At 42.6% G+C, this 22,702-nt stretch overlaps 1 protein-coding gene across 8 annotated transcripts in view; it reads right to left on the minus strand.

The window, feature by feature from the left end:
- Nucleotides 1-361: 361 nt before the first annotated feature.
- Nucleotides 362-22,702, minus strand: part of NKTR (natural killer cell triggering receptor) — a 35,687-nt gene continuing 13,346 nt past the window's right edge. For 5 of the 8 annotated variants that reach the window (XM_044425254.1, XM_044425255.1, XM_044425252.1 and 2 more), the window contains 11 exons: nucleotides 16,294-16,323; nucleotides 15,483-15,628; nucleotides 13,347-13,578; nucleotides 12,277-12,429; nucleotides 9,098-9,185; nucleotides 7,902-8,047; nucleotides 3,845-6,676; nucleotides 3,326-3,421; nucleotides 3,113-3,172; nucleotides 2,631-2,735; nucleotides 362-1,764 (listed from right to left, as the gene is read on the minus strand). In XM_044425254.1, the coding sequence (XP_044281189.1) occupies nucleotides 1,686-1,764; nucleotides 2,631-2,735; nucleotides 3,113-3,172; nucleotides 3,326-3,421; nucleotides 3,845-6,676; nucleotides 7,902-8,047; nucleotides 9,098-9,185; nucleotides 12,277-12,429; nucleotides 13,347-13,578; nucleotides 15,483-15,628; nucleotides 16,294-16,323 (3,967 nt within the window). In that variant the 3' untranslated portion in view covers nucleotides 362-1,685. Of the gene's footprint in view, nucleotides 1,765-2,630; nucleotides 2,736-3,112; nucleotides 3,173-3,325; nucleotides 3,422-3,844; nucleotides 6,677-7,901; nucleotides 8,048-9,097; nucleotides 9,186-12,276; nucleotides 12,430-13,346; nucleotides 13,579-15,482; nucleotides 15,629-16,293; nucleotides 19,386-22,702 lie in introns of those variants that run through there. The other 3 variants (XM_044425260.1, XM_044425253.1, XM_044425258.1) reach the window with 3 other exon arrangements.

Genomic DNA, 22,702 nt, shown 5'->3' on the forward strand with positions numbered 1-22,702 from the left:
GCTAGTGGGAAGAACCCCAAAGGAATCAATGATTACCTCATGGTTTGCAGAGGCTAACTGGAATTACTACCGGATACAATCCTTTATAAGCAAGTTGAACAGGAGTACATGTAATACGCACTGGATAAGCAAGGCGCTTAAAAACATACAGAGCTTTGTAAAATAAAACGCCTTTTTGCTTCACTGAAGGAGAAGTTCAGCAGGTGATTGGAATTCAGTATCCATCTTCCCCAGCTTTTAATGGCAAGACTGAAAAGGTGAACTAAACATTCTGAACACCTTCAGCTCTACTACCCCAGATCCATTTGAGTAAATGAAGGATGCCCATATGTTTGATGAACCTCTAGTGACAAAGGTCTAATAGTTTCATGAGTCATATTCTTTTTAATTGCAAAGGAAAAATGCATTTTAAAATTACAGCTTTTGTCTTAACAAAAAACATACCTATTGTAAACATTTACGAAATGTACAGCATCTCAAAATTATAGAAAGTTAACAAATTCAGGTATCACTACTACAGATGCAGTCAGCACTTCCCTCCACTATTCTACCCAGTTATTAGAGGGCTATTTCTGCTGTTAAAAAGGCATTATTCAGTATGAAAATTTTGTACACATTGAAATTTTGATTTACAAATGGATATTTATCAGCTGAATCAAAGCAGTAGATCAAAATTAAGTACTCCGGAATTGAAAATGAGTTTTTGTAAACCAAGAGTTTGTCATTGTTATGACCTTTTTTTTTTTGGTATTGAAAGTGAACTCTGTCTTCCATTCTGTTATACCTACAATATTAATTCTTAACAATATTAACACAACACCACCACGGAATCCAAAGCTGGAAATGGGAAATCCAACCACCTTCTCTCCTCTACAAATCACAGTAACTGCACTGGCTGAGTGGCAGGTCCCTGGTGAAATTATACCCAATTCGTCAGGGTGAGCAGGCATAAATTAAATAGGACAAAATGCCTGCCTTTACAAATTCAGGAGGCCAAAAGACCTTGTTCCCGGCATCCCTTACGTGGATACAGAAATGAAACGGGACAATCTAGTATCACTTTTCAAGTCTCCACATACTTGTTCTAACTTAAGAAAGAGCTAGAAGCCTAGCACCTCAGCCTAAGTATTTTATATATATAGTTTTGTAAGAACCCTCACCTCTGCAGCGGCACAGTATGATCTGACACAGACTGCCGAGCGCCAAGCCAGAAGGCTTGTCTTAACGCTTTTTATCCAGCTGGGTTCGCGTCCTGGTTATGCTGTTGGTGTGCAAGACACCATTGAACGGGTAGATCGGTTTTTAGGGTTCACTTTTAAAGTACTACATAAACGCCAGACTTGTAGCAGTATTAATCTTCACAGCTGCATGACTGCCATCATATTGGCTGAGAAAGGTAAGATGCCACCTGTCAGCAAAGAGATTGTTCTGACGCAGCGGCTTTCTCTCAAGACACAAGGACACCTGCAAATCCAAATCCATGTGAACGGGGCCTCACGCTTTGGAAACGGAACGGCAGGAACCCAGTGGTGGCTGCCAGTGCGCAGCACAAGAAAACGCTGCGCAAAGTTGCAAGGCCTCACCTCACTAGCATTCTTCAGTTTTATTTGGGACATGGAAAGGAAGTTTCACACACTGCAGTGATGTAAAAAAATACTCCTGGGAAACAGAATATTTTCAATGTTTTAGCTGTATCTGCTGCTTTCACTGGGGCTTCGATTGTTAGAATAACTGCGGTCACTTTCACTGTCAGAACTGTACGATCTAGAAGAAAATCCAAAAAGCATGTCAAGATACTGCTCAACCGTCACGTTTTCACATTAAGTACAGACTTCTGCAACAATTCTAATTTCAGACAGAGGAAAAATGGAAATATAGCTTGTTAAATACATTCTTCAAAAAAGATTGCTATTACACGCACTGAACATTGTAATATTCAGTGGGGCTGTGCCTCTGGCAGAGCGGCCCCTCTCCTTGTTACTTTGTTGAGCGACACCACCCTCCCCCTTGAGGTGTGTGATGCACAGAGACCACGAAGAATAAAGGCAGGTTTCCTTACCTGCAACTGTCGTTCTTCAAGTGGTCATCTGTGCATTCACACACACACACACACACACACACACACACACACACACACACACACACCATCCCCGCTGGGATCTCATTCTTGGCACAGGCTACACTTACTATTGATGTGACCGGTATGGCGGTCTCAGTCTAGATCATGCTAGGCGCATTGGAGGCTGGGCCTGCCGATACTAATCAATCAGCTTTGGAATCTTCCTGAAAACAGCTCCACACATGTGTAAAGAGCCCACGTGAATAATGCACAGAGACCACAAAGAATAGTGACAAATTTCAAATTTTAAGACTTAGAAATATGTCTCGCTCCCTTATTTTCGTGCAACTCTGGTAGCAGGATGGATTTCACAGAAAGTTGTGATGTTATTAGTGCACAAGCACTACGAAGAATATTTGCATGTGCCTCCCAGAGGCTGCCCTCAACCTAAGCAACATCTCCCACCATTCCTGGCCACTGGAAAGGCTTGCTGGCTCTGTTGGGAACAAGCATCCGAAGACACCAAGCTGGAGAAAGGCAGGAGCCCTAGAGCGCTGTTCAGCTCACGCACCTGGAGTGTCTGTCGTAACTGCGAGATCTGCGGTAGCTGTCGCTCCTCTTGCTCCTGCTTCGACTGCGGCTCCTGCTGTAGTAGCTGTCATAGGTATACGACCTGCTTTTAGAGCAGAAAAGGAACGTGCCTGATTCTTTGCTTTAGGAGTGTGTTTTATCTCCCTAGATCAGGGCTGGGGAACCGGCTCCAAAGGCGGAAAGCTCCTCCAGCCAGCGCCTCTGGTGTTCAGGAACCTCAACTCGGGCATTGTGCTAAAGAAGCCAGAGCCAGGCAGTTTCTGGCTTGCCGAGTTCCTCCAGTGGCAGGCAGAGCCAACCGGGAGCCACAGGAATCTGGTGCCAGCACGCAGGCACCGTTCCAGGCTGTCGGGAAACCACAGCCCCGAACTATCACCAGCCTTCTACTGAAATCGTGGCCTTGCCAACGTGACTGTGTCACAACTACACTTGCTTTTCAGACCCTGATCGTTCTTCACATACCTTGACCGACTACGGTGATCGTAAGAACTGCTTCTGGAGCGACTTCTACTGTAGGTGCGGCTATTAAACAAGAAAAGAACAGCACGGTCATTGCTGGAGTCACGCTGCACCTGTCACTTTTTAATCCGAGCTTCCCAGAGCCGGGTCAAGCCTCCGGCAGCTTCCTGTCCCATGCCCCACTCCCGCCTGCTGCTTTCCCCCGTCTCCATTTACCTGTGACTTCTGCCACTGTTATAGGAACTGCTTCGGCTTCTCGAACGACCTCTGCTGTACCAGCCTCTGCTCCGGCTTCGTGTGTAGCTCCGTGACCTGAGCATTTAAAATGCGCGCATGGAAAAGCAGTGCTATGTCAGGGGCAGTCACAGCTGCTGTGCTTCAAGGTTTTTGGAGCAAAGCTGGCAAGCAGGCCAGGAAAACCAGAGGAGGGAAGAGACAGGCAAGGAAGTCCTGCCAGCTGCGTATTCACCCCAGACCCTCACGGGGCTGTACCAACCGGGGCCTAGAGGAAGCACTGCAGGGGCAGGCAAAGGTCTTCTCACAGCTGCAGTGCCCCCACCGCAGGGTTTGAACTACCACCCACCCACCCTGCAGGAAAGATTAATGTTTGTATTTCGATACTGCTGGTATTTTACACGTGCATCAGTTTGCTCTCTATAAGCTGACTTGGCAGGATTTGTATCTAGAAAAGAAGACTGTAATACTGATCTGTAAAATGCTCATCGTCTTACGCACCTGTATGAAGTGGAGCTTCTCGAACGGCTTCTCGAGTGACTATAGGAAAGCGATCTTGTTCTGTGCCTGGATTTAGGATCTGACTTGCTCCGTGATCGGCTGCGGCTCCTTGACTGGCTGTTTTCCCGTGTGGGAGATTCTTCCTCACTAGAGCTCTCACAGTTTCTTGGTCTTCGATTAAGCCGGGCAGTCTTTCTTACTTCATCAAACAAAGAACCAGGCCTAATCTTGTTTTTACTTTTGATTTCTATTCTTAAACCTTGTGGTTTTGATTCTGATGATGTCGCCACATTTCTGGCTTCTAAGGAATGGCTAGCAGCAGCCGCAGCTGCAACCTGTACATTCCCTATACCCTGTAATGGCTTCCATTTATTATCCATTATGCTGCTCTGAGCATTTTCAGTTTTCACTATGCTTTCCAGGGCAGCAACTGCTGTAGAGGGTTTAGGTCTCTGTCTGTCTCGTTCTCTACTGCCTTCTTTCATCCCAGTCAATTCTCTAGTACTGAGTCCTTGCTTTGCAGCCTCTCCTTCAGAATTACCTGATACATCTGCATTTTTACTAACTTTAATGTCCTGGAAGTTCACCTTCAGACTTACTGGAGAAAGTTCCACATCAACTTTTACAGGTGAGTTGTGATCTGGAGTACATATCTCCATATCATCCACCTGGGTAACATCCACCTCATTTCTAGCATTTACTTTGGCAGGCTCAGCACTTTCGGAAACACCCGCGTTTTCATCTGCATTTAAAGCAGGGACTGAAGGAGCCTGCTCCCCAGGACCTTTCTCAAGGCGCCTGCCGGGAGATTCACGGCCTACGGCTTCATCTGACAGCACACTGACTTCTTGCAGCTTTTCACCGTCCCTTGTTTTGTCTTTGACCACTTTACTTTCAGAATCCTGTCCTTGATTTTTAACGCCAGTGATTTGCTTCTCTCGCTCATGACTGACCCCCGTCTTTACAGTAACGTCCTCGTCCTCTTCTTCTTCTTCACCAAACTCCAACGGAGGTTGCCAATGAAATGTTTCCTTTTGTTTCTTATGCTTTTTTTCTTTTTTACCCTTGGATTTTTCTTTAGCTTTTTTGGAATGTGCTTTTTTGAAGTTCTTTTTGGAGCTGTGTTTTTGCTTTCTTGATTTTGCTTTGGCAGCCGTGTTGGAATACAGGCTCTCTGATTCAGAGGGAGAAGACCTCTTGTTGGTCTTGACTACATCCAATTTGGCCTTACATTTGGCAAGGCTGAGATCCGTGTCTGTGTCAGATGTAGCTTCGCCTTCCTCCTTACTAGAAGACAACCTCGACTCTTCCTTACAGTTTCTGCCTCTACCCTTCTCTGAATCCGATTCAGAGTCACAAGTGCTCGCAACATGCGTTTTCCTTCTTGCTTTCCGACCGCTCCTTGGAGAGCCAGATTGCTCCTTCAAAGTCCTTTTTTTAAAATGATCACTACTCCACTCAGACCTGGGCTTCTCTTCGTACCCATCACCAGCTGCACTGCTCTTCTTTTGTCTCCGGTTAGCTTTTTCTGGCAGCAGCTGCGCTTTCTCATCGACTGGCTGCGCTTTAGCCACCTGCTCACTGTCTGTGGAGAAGTCCAATGAGGATCCACTTGTGCTCTCTTTGCGCCTCTGAGAAGTCGCCTCTTTCGCATAAGGGAGGGTACTTTCAGAACTACTTTGCCTTTTCTTTGACAATGGCACATTTCTTTCTCTGGATTCAGATTTCGTTTTGCTCTTCTGTCGATCATCCTCACTTAGGGAAAAATAGGACGACGATCCACTGTAGCATGACTGGTCACTGAGGAATTTATTTGCAGAACGAGATCTGACAGTAGATCGGGACCGGGACCGGGACCTTGAACTGGACGGACTTCTCGATCTTGAGTAAGACTTGGAGTAGGATCTACTTCTAGATGTCCTGCTCCGAGACCTTCGCCAACTGCCTGAACTTCTGTCACTCCGATTTTTGGAATAATCACTCTGGTCACTGTCAGAACTCTTTTGTCGCTTATGGTATGAAGAGGATGAACCAGGGTCTTTGACACTTACTAAGCTGTAAGTGGTCTGAGTAGGTATTAGGTGAGTTGTCTTCGCTTTCATTTCCTGAATTCGCTCATAGGATGGTTTCCAAGGCTTTTGCCCAGGTTTCCATCTAGAAGGGGGCGGACTGTCACTAAGGGGTATAACTGGAATGTTTTCAGCGACAACAGGCTGTACCACAACCTGATCGTTCTGTGGCAATGCAGTTCTGACAGGTTCAACCTTAACTGGCTTACGATCGTTTAAATGAGCGGCCACGTTTTTCGGTGAACTAGATGCTATTTTCAGATGCTTGGGAGCGGAGCTAGATCTCGATCTGCTTCTAGACCGTGAAGACTTATAAGCAATTCTTGAGCGAGAACTTCTCCTGGAGTAAGATCTGGATCTGGACCTGTAATATGACCGCGAGTCCCTGCTTGAGAGAGAGACTGAACTCTGCTTGTCTCGCTCAGATTTAGACCAGCCCCGTCTAGAGGAGTCATCCCTAGAAGACAGTGAGGAAGAACGAGAGACCCCATCATGATCCGAAGGCGATTTTGTCCTTCGAGTTGAAGAATGAGGAGAGTCCATCTCTGTGGAAGAGGATAATCTCTTTTTTTTAATTTGCTTGTGCTTCTTGATGTGCTTTTGCTTTTTGGCTTTCTTTTTGTGCTTCGCCTTTTTTTCTTTCCGGTGCTTTTTGTGGTGGCCAATATATTTTGCACTACTTAGATCTGAATAACCATTATGTGACCAAGACCTTGACCTCTGGGAAAGACTTCTTTCATCCCACCTTCCTGGATCACTCAGCCTAAAAAGCAAGCAGATAAAATGAGTCAGCATCCCTTCACATTTGTCTGCTTGATTTCTACAGCTCTCCAATGAGGGCTCTGAAGAACTGGTAAAAATCTGGAAGACATGCCTAAGCACTGGGTTTCACAGGTGCTTTCTTAAAAATCTAGTATCACTTGTAGTTCTGTGACTCAAATAACAAGAAACTAAAGGACAAATCTACATCTGAATGGATAAACAGAGGTCCACATGGATCAAGGCTTTTACATGAATTTGTAGGCACAAAAGTAATTTTGAAAGCCATCTCACAGTTGCAAAATTCTAATGTGAACCAGTCCTGAGAGAATATTAGTTAAAAGTATGTTAGCTATTCATCAAAAATGACAACACCTGGGGTGGAGGTGGGGTTAAAGAATGCCAAATTCAGGTATTTGTTTTCAACATAAAATTTCATCAGAACCCAGTATTTCCACTCCAAAAGCCACTGCAGATTACCTCAAGCCTTCTTCATTTTGGAGACACTGAGAGGAGTCATTCTGTAACTGCTACTGTTAAATTCAGAAATCCTTGCAGAAATGTTAAATGCAAGAAATCCTTGACTGTACATCAGTCAAGATTTTCCACTAGAACCAGTGGAACTGCAACTGCAGTTTAGATGTATTTTGCTGTACTGGATAAGATACTTTGACATTAGACTGGTGCGAGTGGGAGTCTGGGGCCATATGGACAGGAAAAGCTTACACAGATACTCTTCCTTGCCGCTCTGGTATTAGCGGTCTCTATGGAACACAGTGCAGGAAGTTTATCTAACTTTATAAATGGTTTTAATGAACTCTCATGGAGGAACTATTTGTGTGTTAAAGCACAAAGCACCATGCAGGTGATTTGAAAAGGAAAAAAAAAGTACGGGTTTAAAAGGATTCTAACATGGAACAGAAATATGGCCTCTAAAACACCTGTCTTTACTCAAGATCAGTTACACGGACTCTTGCTTACTTGCATTCTGCAAAGTGTCTGCTTTAAGTGTGCATGTCGTTTTGTCCAAGCTCTAGTTGACATAAACTCGGGATTCTAGGGAAGAACCAAAGCAGGCCCTCCGGGTCTGAACACATCCCACCCCTTGTCACGTATGATCTGACATTACCGCCACCTTTATCTTTTCTTGCACAAGCCAATCTAGCGAATGTATCATTTTGCAGTAAGATCAGGGACAAGCTAAGAGGTTGACAGTCTCAAAGTCTTACTTGTCGCCTTTACTCCATTTCTCGCCACTGGGCGGCCTGTAAGCGCGTAATCGCTGCATCTCTTCTTTCCAGTGTGGGGGAGTCTCACTGCTGCCATCGTTATCCGACTCTGAACAGGAGCGGGAATGAGGCGGTGTGTGGTATCGCTGGAAAAGATGCAGCAGGAGGCTATTATGAGTGCATGCGTCCCACCTGGCAATTCCCACCCATGCTAAAGGCAACTTCAGGGGCCACTGGAGGCCGCACAGGCACTACAATAGGTTGGGAGGTTGATCCCAGATGTGAAGAGCTGTAAAGGTTATAGTCCAGGAGAGCTACTCTAACGGAGGAGGAAACCCAGGTGGACACCTGCACAGCCAAGCTAGAGGCAAGTCAAGACATCAAATTCAGCCTCGCTAGCTGCTCTAATTCATTTGAGCATACCTTTGTAACCACCATATCTTTCTTTCTTTGCCACACAAAACTTCTGCCAGTTACAAGGAAACCACACCATGCCCATTTTAAATCCTTGCAGCTTTTTTAGGTCTTACGACCCTCACCCTCAACCATTTTATAAATAACCATGCTCTACATTTACAGAAGCCTATTTACTCAGAAAAGCATGATCTAAACAAGTAAGACCTATTTTTAATAATCTTTTTCCTATCACAAAGGTCTAATGACAAGTGTGCAGCAAAAAAGCTTGAGCGTGCTATTAATCTACTGGTCCGAGGAAAGATACTTTTTCTTCTTTACTGTGCTGGTGGTCAAGCCAGGAGCTGTGCACACCAGCTTACCTTATGCTTTGTAGGTTCATATCTGTCACAAAAGACCAAATACTTTCAACATACACAACTAACTCCTTTCCAGTGTCAGTCATTTCCAGCACCCGTTTAATCTCATCCACATTCTTTCCACCCATCTAATAAACTGATAGGATTAATCAGCAAGGAGAATTTTCTTTCCTCGAGAGTCCACAAGCTACTTAAGATCCATCACAAGCACATGTGACCTTTCTATCATTTTGAAAAACTACCATGCTGTCTGAGCCTGTCCCAGCCCCGCAGCAATGTCTAAGGAGATGCAGGAATTCTACCAACTGCAATTCTTTTGACAGACATGCAATAGACCAAACAAGCAAGATAGAACATTTCAGTGTTGGTTAAAAAACCCCTAATTTAATTTTCAATCTTCAAAGGGAAAAATACAGAACATACTATTGTGCCTCTCCCTCTGATTTTTCTTCCAGATTTAGATACTGAAGGCTTCTGGTCTGTCAAAACTGGTGCAACATCAGGAGGTTTCCTTAAACATCAAGAAGGTTGCAGGTATAAGGAAAATGGTGTGGAAAAAATGCGAGTCTGTTTCTTGTTAAAATGACTAAACATATGGCAAACATGCATGCACACAGACAGACTCCTCTCCACTGTCATCCAAGGGCCATGCAGTCCCACACATGTGATGGCAAAAATGCCACACCTGGAAGGCAACCCTTTCCTTTCCGTGAGTTAGAGAAAGACCAGCCAAGGCATCGCTTCTGGGTGGGGTTTCGGCGCAGCACACGGAAGCCCCTTCTGCCGTTTGCCCTCTGACAAGGACCGACCGGGCTTCAGAGGCTCGGCTGGCAGGCCAAGGAACGAAGCTCCTTTAAGGGCACTAACTGCCAGGCTCTTCCTGAAATAGTGGCAACAATTACGCTGAGCAGCAAGCAAGCATCTCCACAGGGCGCTTGCCAGTCTGGCATGGTGGCTGGAGTGGGTCTGGAGAGATCTGGCTTCTAGTCCCCACCAAGCCATGGAGCTCACTGGTGACTCTGGGCCACTCCCAAGCGCTCCGCTTAACCTACCTCACAGGGGTGTTCTGGTGATAAAACAAAGGGAAGAAAACGGTTCTGTAAGAGTCCGTGGGTTGCTTGAAAGAAATAAGGCAGGGTGTAATAGAAAAATAAAACATTCCTGTGGAGAGAATTCCCTAACAGCCATAAGGCAGGTGTGTGTAAGAGAATTTCCTATGAACTGGAGGGATCCCCTGGTCAACTACCTCTAGATGAGGGTGACGTGAACTCAGGGCTGCCCCCTGCCTGCTCATCAGTTTTCAATGACTCTCCTTGTTTCTAACAATACAGATGAAAAACTAACACAAATTATGAAAAACGTGAAGATGTCATTCCCTTGCAGTACTTTAGATGGAACAAAGCTAAAGAATTAAATTATGTCTTGCACTTCTCGGAATTAAAGTTTTCCTGATCTAGGCCTTGCACAGGCGCGGAATCTTATATGCGATGCACAGAAACCACGAAGAAGAACAATGCGTCCGCCTCTCATACACCAGGGATAAGAACAATTACAACTGCTATGACGCTACCCTAACTGGTGAAAAAAAATGGGGCTGGGGAAAACTGCTTGTTTTTGAAGGATTGGTTTTGTCCAGCCCCCCACACAAAAAGGTTTAACATTTTTGGGTTTCATAAAATAACATTAAGAGATTTCTAAAATTGATTTCTAAAAGCTATGAAATGAGAAAACTTTTATAAAAAGGACCTGACATATAAAACATCTGGAAATAATGCAGCCATGGAGATTTTTTTAAATCCCTCTGTAACATTCCCAGCACTTATACTTCCATTTTTATTAAAATTGATTGCTTATACATTTTTACTTATACACTTTTAGAGATGCTCAAAGCCACACTCAGTTTCTCAATAAGTGGATAGAATCGCCTTATCTTAAATGGAAGAAAATGTGCATTCTTGACAATCTGGGTTTCGTTCTATGGAGTCTCTGATCTTTATTTTTCTATAGTGTTTCTGGGCTTGCTCTGGTTAATTGCTGAACACAGTCAAGTAATGAATAATAAACATGCAGAAAAAAATCACATGGGGGAGAAAACCACCAGATCTGATAGAACAACATCCCACATATGCCCCTCTTAAAAAAAAATCTTTGGTGCTTGTGTCTTCAGAATTCACAGCACATTTTTAATAAAGCTCTCAATCAGACTTCAGAAGCAGGCAATGCTGCCTCACTTATAAAACCTTTTGGTTCCTTGCTGCCTCCAAAAGAAACCCTCTCTACCTAAAAGGAACTCAGCAGCCTGATTCTTAAAAGTGTAGCCCTGGGACTGACAGTACCTCTAGAGGTCACCTCCCGAAAGGAACCAAAAAAAAAAAAAAAAAGATGTAAATACCTTCAACAAGGTAAAATTTCCTAAGTGAGTAAAATGTCACCCTTCAAATAAGAAGCTGAGACCGCTTAAAGGTTCCTAAATTAATTGTGGTTGATTGCCATTTCTAAGTTGAGTCTTTTCCAGTCAAGTAACATCTCAATAGATTTTTCCTTCAGATCAGATTTCCCTAAGTTCCACCTCACAAACAGGAACAGGGTTTAGGATTTTCCCCACGCTGCAGATCACTCTTTCTCTGCCTCCAGTTCTTATTGCTTCTTTTTGCTTCCCAGAAGACTCAGAGGCGTCAGGAAAAACTTCTTCTGATCTGTCATAAAATGGGAACCTCAAGGATGTTACGTGTAACTTGAGGTGCTCTTAGAATTATCATGCTCAACATATTACATTCAAAAGTACAGCTTATTCAGACAATAATTACAAGTTTGCTGAGCTTACTTTTAGGCATTTCAATAATTTTATGAGCAAACCCAATTATACATAATATAACTTCAGGAACCCTACCCCTCCAGAGTGCTTGGATGCCAATGTTCGGCATTTCTGACCACTCGCCATGCGGCCTAAGGCTGATGGGAGCTGAACTGCATGGTATTTGCAGGAGAGCAGGTTGGGGAAGCTATTCCAAAGAAATTCAGTCATGTCACCTCTGCGAAAGTGCTAAAAGAGAAGATAGCCTGTTTTCTTTCCCCCCTCGATCTCCTGTTTTTCCCTGAAAAAAAAAAAATCCAGGAAAAATAATGCCCCCATGGCTTCAGAATTTCCAGATATACTCTTAATAATCCTAAAAAACGGAAGTGTTCAAAGTTCATTGCTCACTGCATGTGTCACAGGATATGTGGGGAATAACTGGGACCCTAAATGACCCAATAAATTCTGGCAGTAGCAGAGCTTACCATGACTAGAGCTCCCACTGAAAATGACTCTAAACCTCGCCAAGATTCAGGAAAAAGTAGGAACAGAATATATTATTCCACGATTGCCTTGCTATTTATTTTTAAGGCACTTGATACAGGCCATTGCAGGAGATACCTGGCTTGATACAATTTTCTTCCACCTTCTGAGAAAGAGAAATACGGATATTGATTCCCTGTCAGGTAAGGTTCTGCAAGTCATGAGGATCAGTGACCGATCCATCACAACTGACTCAAGAATGACTATGTAGAACTATTCCCACAAAGAAATAATGCACACAAAAAGATTAAAAAATGCTGCATACGGCTCAGGCTCTGAATTCACAACTGGCGCATCTCTTCTAAGCAAAAATCTGTTTTCCGGCACTGGAGGAATTTCTTCAGGACGAACAACAGGTTTGTCCCTTTTCGCATTCAAGTCCACCAATTTTTCATTTGCTTCACTTCTATCGGAGTGGCTGGATGGGAAGAGAGCAATTTTTAAGACACCCTAGCAGTAGGACATTCCACTTTGAAAACCCAAATAAAAACATCTGCCCAGCAAAATATCTAGTAATTTGACAACTATCTAGATTAAGACTTAACATCTGCAAGTTTTCCTCCCAATCATAACCCAGTGAAAACTCAATCTCCAGACACAGATATAATATTAAACCTAAACTCCAAATATTCATATACAGGCAGTCCCCGGGTTACAAACAAGTTTCATTCCTGAAAAAATGGAAATTAATCTTTAAATCAAAATTTTATGTAAATTGGATTATGTATAGTCAACCCTCTTCATTTGTGGGGGTTAGGGGTGCAGGTCCCCCCATGGAAATGGAAAAACTGAAAATATCTCCAGGGTCCCCACCTCCCACCCAAATTGACTAGGGTCTGCTCTTTGCAGCAGGAAATGCCAGAGATTTCCCTCTCCAGGTGGGCATGAAGGCATGCTTTGGAGACCTCCCTACCCTTTTGCTTCTTTTCTCTCTATGATGATAACAATTTTGTGCACTCATTCTAAAAAAATAATAGGATTAATAGCAATCTGTAAGTATGGGTTATTTGTAACTCAGGTGTTCATAATTCGGGGACTGCCTGTAACTCAAGTTCATCAACAGGCTTCTATTCCTTGGTGTGCAGAAATATGTCACCTCAATTTTGGGAAAGAAAGGAGAACAGAATTTTGGGAGTCTGCACAGCAGCAGGGAAGCTGGTCTGTCATTTCCATGATCCTCAGCAGGCGTACCTGGAGACGCCTCTCATTCAGTGGGGCTTTTTCATTGTGCGAAGCTTTGGCTGAATTGGCTTGGCACTTTAAAAAGCTTGCTCCTCAATCCAACAGCAAGAAAAAAGGCTTCCTTATCCATTTTTATGACAATTCATTAGATACCTTCTTTGGCCTGATGTCCGTTTATTCTTGGATTCATCTTTCTTTCTTTCCTCCCTTCTTCGCTTCCTTGACTGCTTGGTTTTAGTTCTTCTCTTGCGTTTCCTTTTTCTACTTCTTTCATTTTCAGATTCACTGTCAGATGAAGTTTCTGATGAAGTAGATGAACTGCTGGTGGAGGTATCTGATGCTTCTGAGTGAGTCGACACCCTCCTCTTCTTCTCCTTCTCTAGAACTTAGAACAATAAAGTTATTATGTATTACACTATCAACTATTGCACACTCGCCTTCTTGGGACTATTTCAAATAGTGTTGCTTCAGATTACTGAGTAAGCCACTACTTGGATCTGCCTAGATCATCACTGGCCAGATGTAAAAGTCTACACAATTCACTGCGAGACAGTATGGCACAGTGGGTAAGAATGCTGGACTAGAATTCGGGAGGATAAGACTGAGAGGAAGAAGAGAATTATGTACACTACCTTATGTTTCTTGGAAGGGAAAAAGATGGGATATAAATACAATGAATATGTAGGTATGTAAAAGCATGGTTTACTGCTATTTGCCCTAAGAAAACTTACCCAGACTCCAGATAGAAACTTGCCCTGCTGGTTCTCTGGCTTGGTTCAAGCACAATGCTAAATGTTTATTTAACCCATGGTTTGCCACTGTAGCCAGGTTTGTCTGGCAGACAGCTTATCAAACAATTGTTTGTTTCTCATTCCTGGCATTTTTGCTCCTTCTCCTTTACCCCTTCTCTGTATTCCAAACACCTTTACAATGCTGTACTTCAGATCTGTACAGCAGTTACACTTTTTGACTGCTTTTCTCTGCAACCTAGCAACCCCCCCCTATTGTTCTGCAGTCATACATAATGAGAAGCCATAGGTTAAACTGCCGTAACTTACAACACAACAAATACCCTAAGTTCTTTTTCTGCATTGTTCATGGATAATAACCATGGTTTATTAATACTGCCATATTCGCAACATTGTGACTACTCAGAATTCCACAGCCCATGCCATGGGTTAGCACTACATTCAACAGTCCTATCAGCAGCTGGTTGGACTTTTATTGCTATCATTTTTCTTGTCAGGTCTCTATCTTAATACTTCTCTCTCTTTTTAATGGCCCTGAAGACGTCTTTCCTCTAGATGATTTTTGAAAGTACACGGCTGATTCTCAAAGTTAGTTTGTTTTTAATTTTGCTTTCTTGAAGCTGGCCGCAAAATACATTAATCCATTTTTATTATTTGTAACTAAGGTTCCATGCACTAACTGGTTAAAGACGTCTGTGTGCAATGTATGAATGGAGCAGTCTATTTCTCATGCTCGCTGAAACCATGCCCCTAGGATGGCATCTGCACAGGCTCAACAAATCCTCTTCCTTCCAAAGTCCTTCAAGCTAGCAAGTTATTCTGGGGGTAAAAATGTTTGGCATGCTTGCTGTACTGCATTCTGAGGCCAAGGACAGAGTGGGGAAGAGGAGGGGGAAGGTAAAGAGGTCTACTAAAGCTGAAATCACATTTGGATAAAGCAAGCCTTTCTTAGTGAAAGTAATAAACCCGTTTACTTTCAAGCCGTATCATAAAGAGTATGGTACCAATATATGAATTAGCAAATGAATTGTATGTGGACAGTTCGGTCATGAAAATGGCTTATGTAAACCACAATCAGAGCTCAGGAAATGGACAGCAATCCATTGAAGCTTCTTGTAACCTATATTATTTATTTATTTATTTATTTAAAACATTTCTCTGCCGCCCGAAGCCTCGGGGCGGCTCACAACATAAATTAAAATATAATACATTAAAAATAGAAAACAAATTAACAATATATAAACTAAACATTTCAAACTAATTTAATAAGGCTTTTTAATATTTCTAGGTCATCCTAGGATTAGTTATAACTATCCTGTAGCAGGTATGTTCTGTTAAATATCCAGCATGAGACCACTTCCCTCAAATGCAGTGATATAACGTGCTTACATTTCGTATAATGTTATAAAATGAAAGCAGTCAAGGTGTGTTAAAAAGTTGTTTCCAGATTTTTAATTCAAATTAAATCCCATAGAATGTCTAGAACCAGTGCAAATTCTGAGCTCTTTTCACCCAACTCAGGCAGAATGGAAGGGCTTACCATCCTTGGCTGATTTCGTAACCAGCACTCCACAGTCAATAACTCGCACATCTGCATAAGGTCTACTGGCAGCATCGGTTTTCAGATTCTCTATTTGTTCTATTACTTCAAAACCAGAAATAACCAGTCCAAAGACAACATGTACTCTGCAAAAAATACAAGATGCAAAAGGCACACTGGTTTATATAGAAGCAGGAGCTGCATAGAGTGACTTCTTGCAACAATGCAATTCTTAAGAAGAAAAATATTCTTTTTTTTAAAGGTTGGATCAAAGATGTTCCACACTTTTGTATAAATGCAGGTCAATAATTCTGAAAATATCACACTATATTTTAATTAAGTAGCATATGGGGGTGTAAATTATAGAATTTATTATATACATCTGAGTTATCAGAGTGAAAAAGAAATCAAGTCTTTTAAAAGGAAGATATTTTTACTTTGTTTATAGGTGCAGCTTGTTCCAGAAACTCTGAGAAAAGCTGTTTGTTTCAAGAGATTCAGGGCTTCTACTTTCACTGCCAAAAAGTACCCCCCACAACAGAGGCAAAAAGCACACTACTCTAAAATAAATGGAAAAATGCTTTTTCCATGCCCCTCCTGTACTATATGCTTATCATGTCCATCCGACAGGGATCTCCGAACATTGCAAGCACCCTGTGGCATAACTTAAGGAATGCGATCAGTCAACGCTCGGTCACCACAGCTTAAATTCAAAGTCTCAGCCATACTTGCTCTTAAGCAGGTGTGTTCAGAAGAGGTTCTCTCTCCTGGATTCTTCCTAATGTGCAGGAAATTTTAAAATGTGACTTACCCATCAAGGTGAGGAGCAGGCTTGGTAGTTCTGCAGAACACCAACATACATGAGATGACATTTTTAGGAAAAAAATCAGGTGTTCAGATGAGAAGGTAAAAAGGCAGAATGGCACATATAACAAAAAGGGGAGAAAAAAATAGAACAGTTAATTTTGTATATAAACCCCAGATTCACACTAAATGCAGGGACTAGATCATCTTTTTGATCATATTACAACACAACATCACATTTCATTTTTTCCACTATTCCAGGTGAAATGCATGCATGTATCTAAATAGATCAACTTGTTCAAGCAGAGCCAAAAACTGGAATATTAGCATGGATTTGCAGATTTCATCTAGTGCAGCAAGGGCTGCACTGGTCCACTGTGCAGAAATGGAATCTGCTTCTTGGCAATACTATTTAAGTGTCATAAAAATAAAAGAGGGTGCTACTGCAGCTGAATGCTATACAAATTTAATAGCCAAATCTATTAAGACGCAAAAAGACAAAACATTTTCTGCAAACGACCCAACCCTGGTACGCTTGCAAATCAAGTCTAAGTCATTTCATCAGAGACTGGCTTACAGCTACTGCTATAGAAAAGTAGTAACTAAAATATACAAACCATCAAACAACACATATATGCTTACAGTTTATTCCTGTACAGTCGTAAATCCCACTGAATTCCATAGGGCTTTCTTAAGAGGTTAAGCGTGCATGGGATTGCAGCCTCATTCATTTACACCATTTGGCTTTTTTTTTTTAATATTCACAGGTTCTGGACTATCTTTCAGAATCTATTTAAAAGCTGCAGTTTTTTTTAAAAAATAAAATAGAATTCACTGTCTGAAAGAACTAGAGCTTCTTGAAAATATTCCAATTTGCGTGCACCCACATGTGGGGGTACTTCAGAAAAATCAAAACTACTTTCAAACTGATTTCTAAGAACACTGTGCTGAAATAACAACAGGAGCTGCATGAGAAACCAGCCAATGACTTGTACTCTAAACTTTAAATGTATGAACTTCAGTTCCATCCTAATGAAGTTCTAATCCATGGCAACCGGAGATAAATGCTGCTATTCATTCGAACATGATACAATCACTACTGCCCCCTTTCCAGCCACACAACCCAACAGTTGTAACAACAACTAGGCTCCCTCAGTTCCCATCTGGCAAGAGGGTAGTCCAATGACAGACCTCTACGAAAGGATGGCCCCACAGGCTTTCGGCAAAAACACAATCGAAGCATAATGTATGCCTCTTCCTTACACCGCACAGAGTGCCTCTGCAGGAAGAAGAAAAAAACGGCTGCAGTTTTCTTCCTCGAGATTAAGGGCACTCTTCCAATGCCTAGAGAACGCCCCATTCTCCTAGAGTAAATCGTATGTTCCAGTAAATGCTTCCCATAAATCAGGGGTTCCACAGTTTTTAGCCAGCCAAGATGAGCAATTGAGTGCCACTGTCTAAGCAGCAGCCACGGAAGTGTGGAGGTGTGGAACTTGCTCACCTGGCCACGGCATGGCCAAGGTGCTCCAGGGACTACAGCCAAATAGGAGAGACGGACGCTCCCTGCTCCCGTTTGCCGTAGCATAAAAGGGAGGCTGGTGGAAGACTTGATGGCTTGGTCCTGCAAGGACTTGGCCACTGGAGCACCACAGCAGTACGTTGCCTGATCCACTCCTAGCCATGGGTGCTGGAAGGCACGCAGGAAGCGCACCTCTGTGCTGCAAGGCTGGGAAGAACAGCGGGCACAGCAGCTTGTCAGGGGACGCCTGACCCAGCAAGCAAACACAGAGGAGCCTGCTTATTGGGCCTGCAGTGAAGGAAGGGCAGTCTGGCTTGCTTGGGCTGCAAAAAGCAATGCAGTCACGAGAGAAGGGTATACTCCAAGTCCCACTACCTGCTCTGAAAGACCGAGCAGCATTGCACTTTGAAGTATATGCTTAACAGTCAAGGAAATAAACGCAGTGCAATGAACGCTAAGCACACGCTTGAGCATTTCAAACAAGAGGGAGACTGCGCAACCAAACGTTTCCATATTGGCGGTCGACTTTGGGCAGCAATTCATATAGCATCCCACTGTGGTCACTGCTGGGCCTAGCGACATGGACAATAAAGACAGTCACTCCTCATTAAAATAACACATGAAAAATGGGTATTTCTACAGCTGGGATGCTGGGATCTGGATGCTCAGGTTCAAATTCTACTGCAGCCACAGACAGACCGGAAAGCAGTTGTTATGTCTGTCAGCTTCAGCTTCTTTTATCCTTACCCAGAAGAAGCTATCAGCCTGACCAAGGGACATATTGGAAAGCAACTCGCATACTTTGAACTACAACAGTAGGGACAGAAAACCTTGACTAAGATTGCTTTAAAAAAGTTACCAAAAGGTAACCGAGTCAAGAGCAACTCTAAGCACTACCAGTTTCTAAATAGAAGATTGCTCATTACAGCTCTGGAAATTTCCCCATGGAAGAATGTTTTCCATTTACGATGTTAATACTTAAAGACACTTTCATATACTTTCATTAGTGAGAAAGTCTGTCATGCACTGTACCTCTGAATAGCTAGAACAAGTTTAAGCTTTTTTTTTTTTTTTTTGCCCACCATGTTTTAGATATCCCAAAAAACTGGACACTCTGAAACTCAAAGTTAAACAAAGTGGCAGATGTCTAGATAACCAATGTATCTTCCATAGGAAGTCTGTTGTAGTAAAAACACAAGCTGATCTCAGTTTTTCGTAGTTCTAAGTATTATTCTTCCTAATGCAAAGAGCTGCTTACAAAATACTGCTTCTGGAACCCTGGACAGCACTTTTTCCAGGAATGTTTGATAACAATTTTAAATAAGGTACCATGAAATATCATCTTACATTTTCCAAGTTGAAAGAATGAAGCTATTTGTGAGTCTAAAATAGTATTATCATGAAGATAAACAAGTCTCTTTTTCTCAAAGCTGGAACTGACCCCAAGAAGAACTTTAACACCACAAGATTTAATGCACATATGATCAGAAAAGGACAAGAAAGACAGAAAGAGAAGAGAAAAGAACACAGCCTTAGAGGAATGAGACATTACCTTTGGAGCGCACGATGTAACACTGTTTCTGTAAATTTTACACAAAAATGGCAAGAAATAAATTGTAGTACAATTTCAAGCAAAACTAAGTCTAAGTTTAATACAAATTTAAAATATTTTTCAAGTGAATGCAGTTTTCACAGTGTATGCAAAACCAAGGACACTTTAAAAAGCAGGGCTCTAAATTTTCTTTATGTCCATATTTAGAAAGTTATAGCAAGTTCAGGGTTGTACCTGTAAAGAGATATCCTACTTATCCTGAAATGGCACTACAATGGATATGCTGTTAAAACTTTTCTAGTAAAGTGTCTATTCTTTCTTATATTTTACCCCCATGGAGGATGTAATTCTACATATGTCAAGCTTGGTTTAAGTGATTTGACATCTAAGGGTGAATTTGTACTATCCAGGACACCAAACCATTATGGAAGACTAGTGAAAAGATGATATTCTAATAGTGTTAGAAACACAGAAAACACTTTCACAAGTTGAAAAGGCCACTCATTCTAAAGACTTTTCTACACACCCATCAAAAAGAGTAGAACATACAACATTAAAGGCAGTAAGCTTTAATTTCCAAAGAGTTGGATTAAATCCAAAAGTTAGCTGTAGAAAAACAGGTAGGATTATCCCCCTAATTTTAACATTAACATATTGAATGCTAATAGGCCAGAAGATCAGTGGCTGATGACCCAATCCTAAATCTTTGTCCCTGCATATGAATACACATGCTAATGATGCTTTTCCAATACATTCCACACTGCAAGAATGAACCTTGCTGAAATGATTCAGTGCCGGGTTTGCTACAATTATTCCTTTCACTTACCAAGTCTAATGGGAACATATTTTTGAAGCTCTTCCCATTTACTATAGAACTTGTATTGTGTGAAAATGCACACACTCATCCAATTTAATCATTAGGGCAATTCCACAGGCATATTCATAATTAAGTTAAGCCTATATGTACGTTTTAGATTGTTTCTAAGTATTAAGAAACAATTTCCAGTGAAAAGAGATTTATGATGTTAACCTAGAACATGCACAGAAAGTTATGAGAAGAGTCACAGGGCTTGTCTGTTTCCCTTAAAGGTAACCATTTTCAGGAAGTTGAGGTTCACACTCAAAAATGTCTATCACTTTCAGGCTCGGATACAACATGGCCTGTTTACACAATTCAACAGTAGACCAGGACTTATTTTAAGCCATGATGGGGTGCAGCATATGCAGAGGCCATTTTGACTATTTAACAGCCGCCATGTCTCATCATGCGAGCCATTAAAGACCCTCACAGAACCCATGACTCCTGGATATGCACAACACAAGGCCCGGTGACCAGGTGCTTGTATATTGCATGCCCGTGCGTACTGGCTCACTCTCTTAACATTCAGGAGGTTTTTTCCTCCAAAGGACTGCTTGAAGTAGAAAAGCGAGGGGGAAGAACACGTCCCCTCTGAAGCCTCCCTACTGTGACTGGATACTCTTCAGATAAATAGCTTCAGAGAAATAACTTCCATTACTTACAACTGTTCAGAAACAAAATTTCAGCAGACAGAACCACGTGCCAGGTGCATCTAGATTCTTCGTGCGGAGAAGGGGAAGTGTGCGCCTGCACTATACAGCCGGCTTTTTTCTGCTGAATTAACAGTGCCAGCAACATCAGGAGGGTGTTGCTCCCCTGCAGCTGGATGTTCCCATTTCCCCTCCCCTTCAAAAGAAGGCCTCCCTTAGCCCTTTGCGCTCTGTTTTCCAGATTCCCCCGAGTTCTCACCCCTTGGCACACAGAACTGGGAGCATGAACCTGAGAGGCCTACCCTGAGTAACAAAGATATACAGCTCTTTCATAATATAGAGTAAAGTTACTGGGCTGGTTCACATTTAAAGCTTAACTGCAATTCAGCACTATGATGGTGGGCCATTATCAAGCCTCGGTCTTGTGTGCTCCTGTACTGTTCCAGCAAGATGTTTAGCTTTTGCATCTTCTTTAGATTCAGCAAAACGCTGCGCTGTCACCTGAATCTTGGCAAAGAGAAGCAGCATGTTTGCTTGTTTCAAGTATTATGTCAAAACCAGGCCAAAGTGTGGCTAATCTTAAATATGGTCAGAGAAAACAAATCCAATGGAAGCTATAATGTATAAATCTGGCCTGTTTTCATGAATTACCAGAGCCATGAGTTAACAAAGAGCCATGCGAGATCAGACCAGAGAGTCCATCTCGTCCAGCATTCAGTTCACACGGCAGCCTACGGGCTGCCCACAGGATCCCACACGCTAGGCGCCAGCGCAACAGCACTGCTTTGCCCGGGTTCCCCAGCAACTGGCACACACAAGCACAGTGCCTCAAAGAGGAGGCAGCACGGCCATCAGTACCACTGACAGCTGTTCCCTCTGTGACTTCCTCCAAATCCTTCTCAAGCTGTCCAAACTAGTGGCCCTCACTACTTCCTGCAGAAGAGCATTCCATAGTTAGCCATGCACTGTGTGAAGTCCTTCCTGTTATCTGTCCTGACTCCCTATCCATCAGCTTTGTGAGATGAACATAGGTTTTGGTAGATACTAGAGAGAGAAAAAAAATCTCCTCCTTCATGCTGTGCGTGATTTTTCCTCTTAAGGCTGCCCCCTTACCCACCCTTTTGCTAAGCTAAACGATGCAAGACGATGTAACCTTTCCTCATGCAGGAGTTGCTCCACCCTTTTGATCCTTTTGGTCGGCCTGTTCTGCACCTTTTCCCACTCCGCAATATCTTTCTCTAGGCGTGGTGACCAGAATGGTATGTGTCATTATTCTATGTGAAGTTATGTCACAGACTCATTTAAGGGCAGTGTGGTATCGGTAGGAAGGTTCAGAGTTAGCAACCTACCGTTAAGCTAAAACAGCAGCTCTTGATCGCTTTCAGGCGGCTGCACTAGAAAAGGTGGTGGATGGGGAAACGTGTGTGACCAAGGCTTGTTCTCATTATGCTACCTAAGTGTTTAGCGTTTCATCACATGTAGCCATTCCTTTGTATTCTGCCTACCAAACTACAGGCATCCTATGCAGCAGTCTTCCTAAACAGCAAAGAAATTTTGAAGCATCATCCCACTGTACATTAACCATGCGCTTTCTATTCGACCTAGCGTGTCCGTGTTTTGAATCAACTACACATAAAAAGTAGTCCCAATCATGGAAAATTTACTGTGAGCTGGTGAGCCGTAGCAACTTTCATATTTGTAGGTTTCTATGAATAGTGCAGATTATAGTATAATGAATTGTATTTATTCTTGATACAGCATGCAACAGTATGAAATGTCCATCCCGGTCAACATTGGTTTCCCCATATGGATAAGGGGGTGCTGTTCTTGCATCCG

This window comes from Varanus komodoensis, unplaced genomic scaffold (genome assembly GCF_004798865.1).
Source record: "Varanus komodoensis strain SLA01 unplaced genomic scaffold, ASM479886v1 scaffold15, whole genome shotgun sequence".
Lineage (NCBI taxonomy): Eukaryota > Metazoa > Chordata > Lepidosauria > Squamata > Varanidae > Varanus > Varanus komodoensis.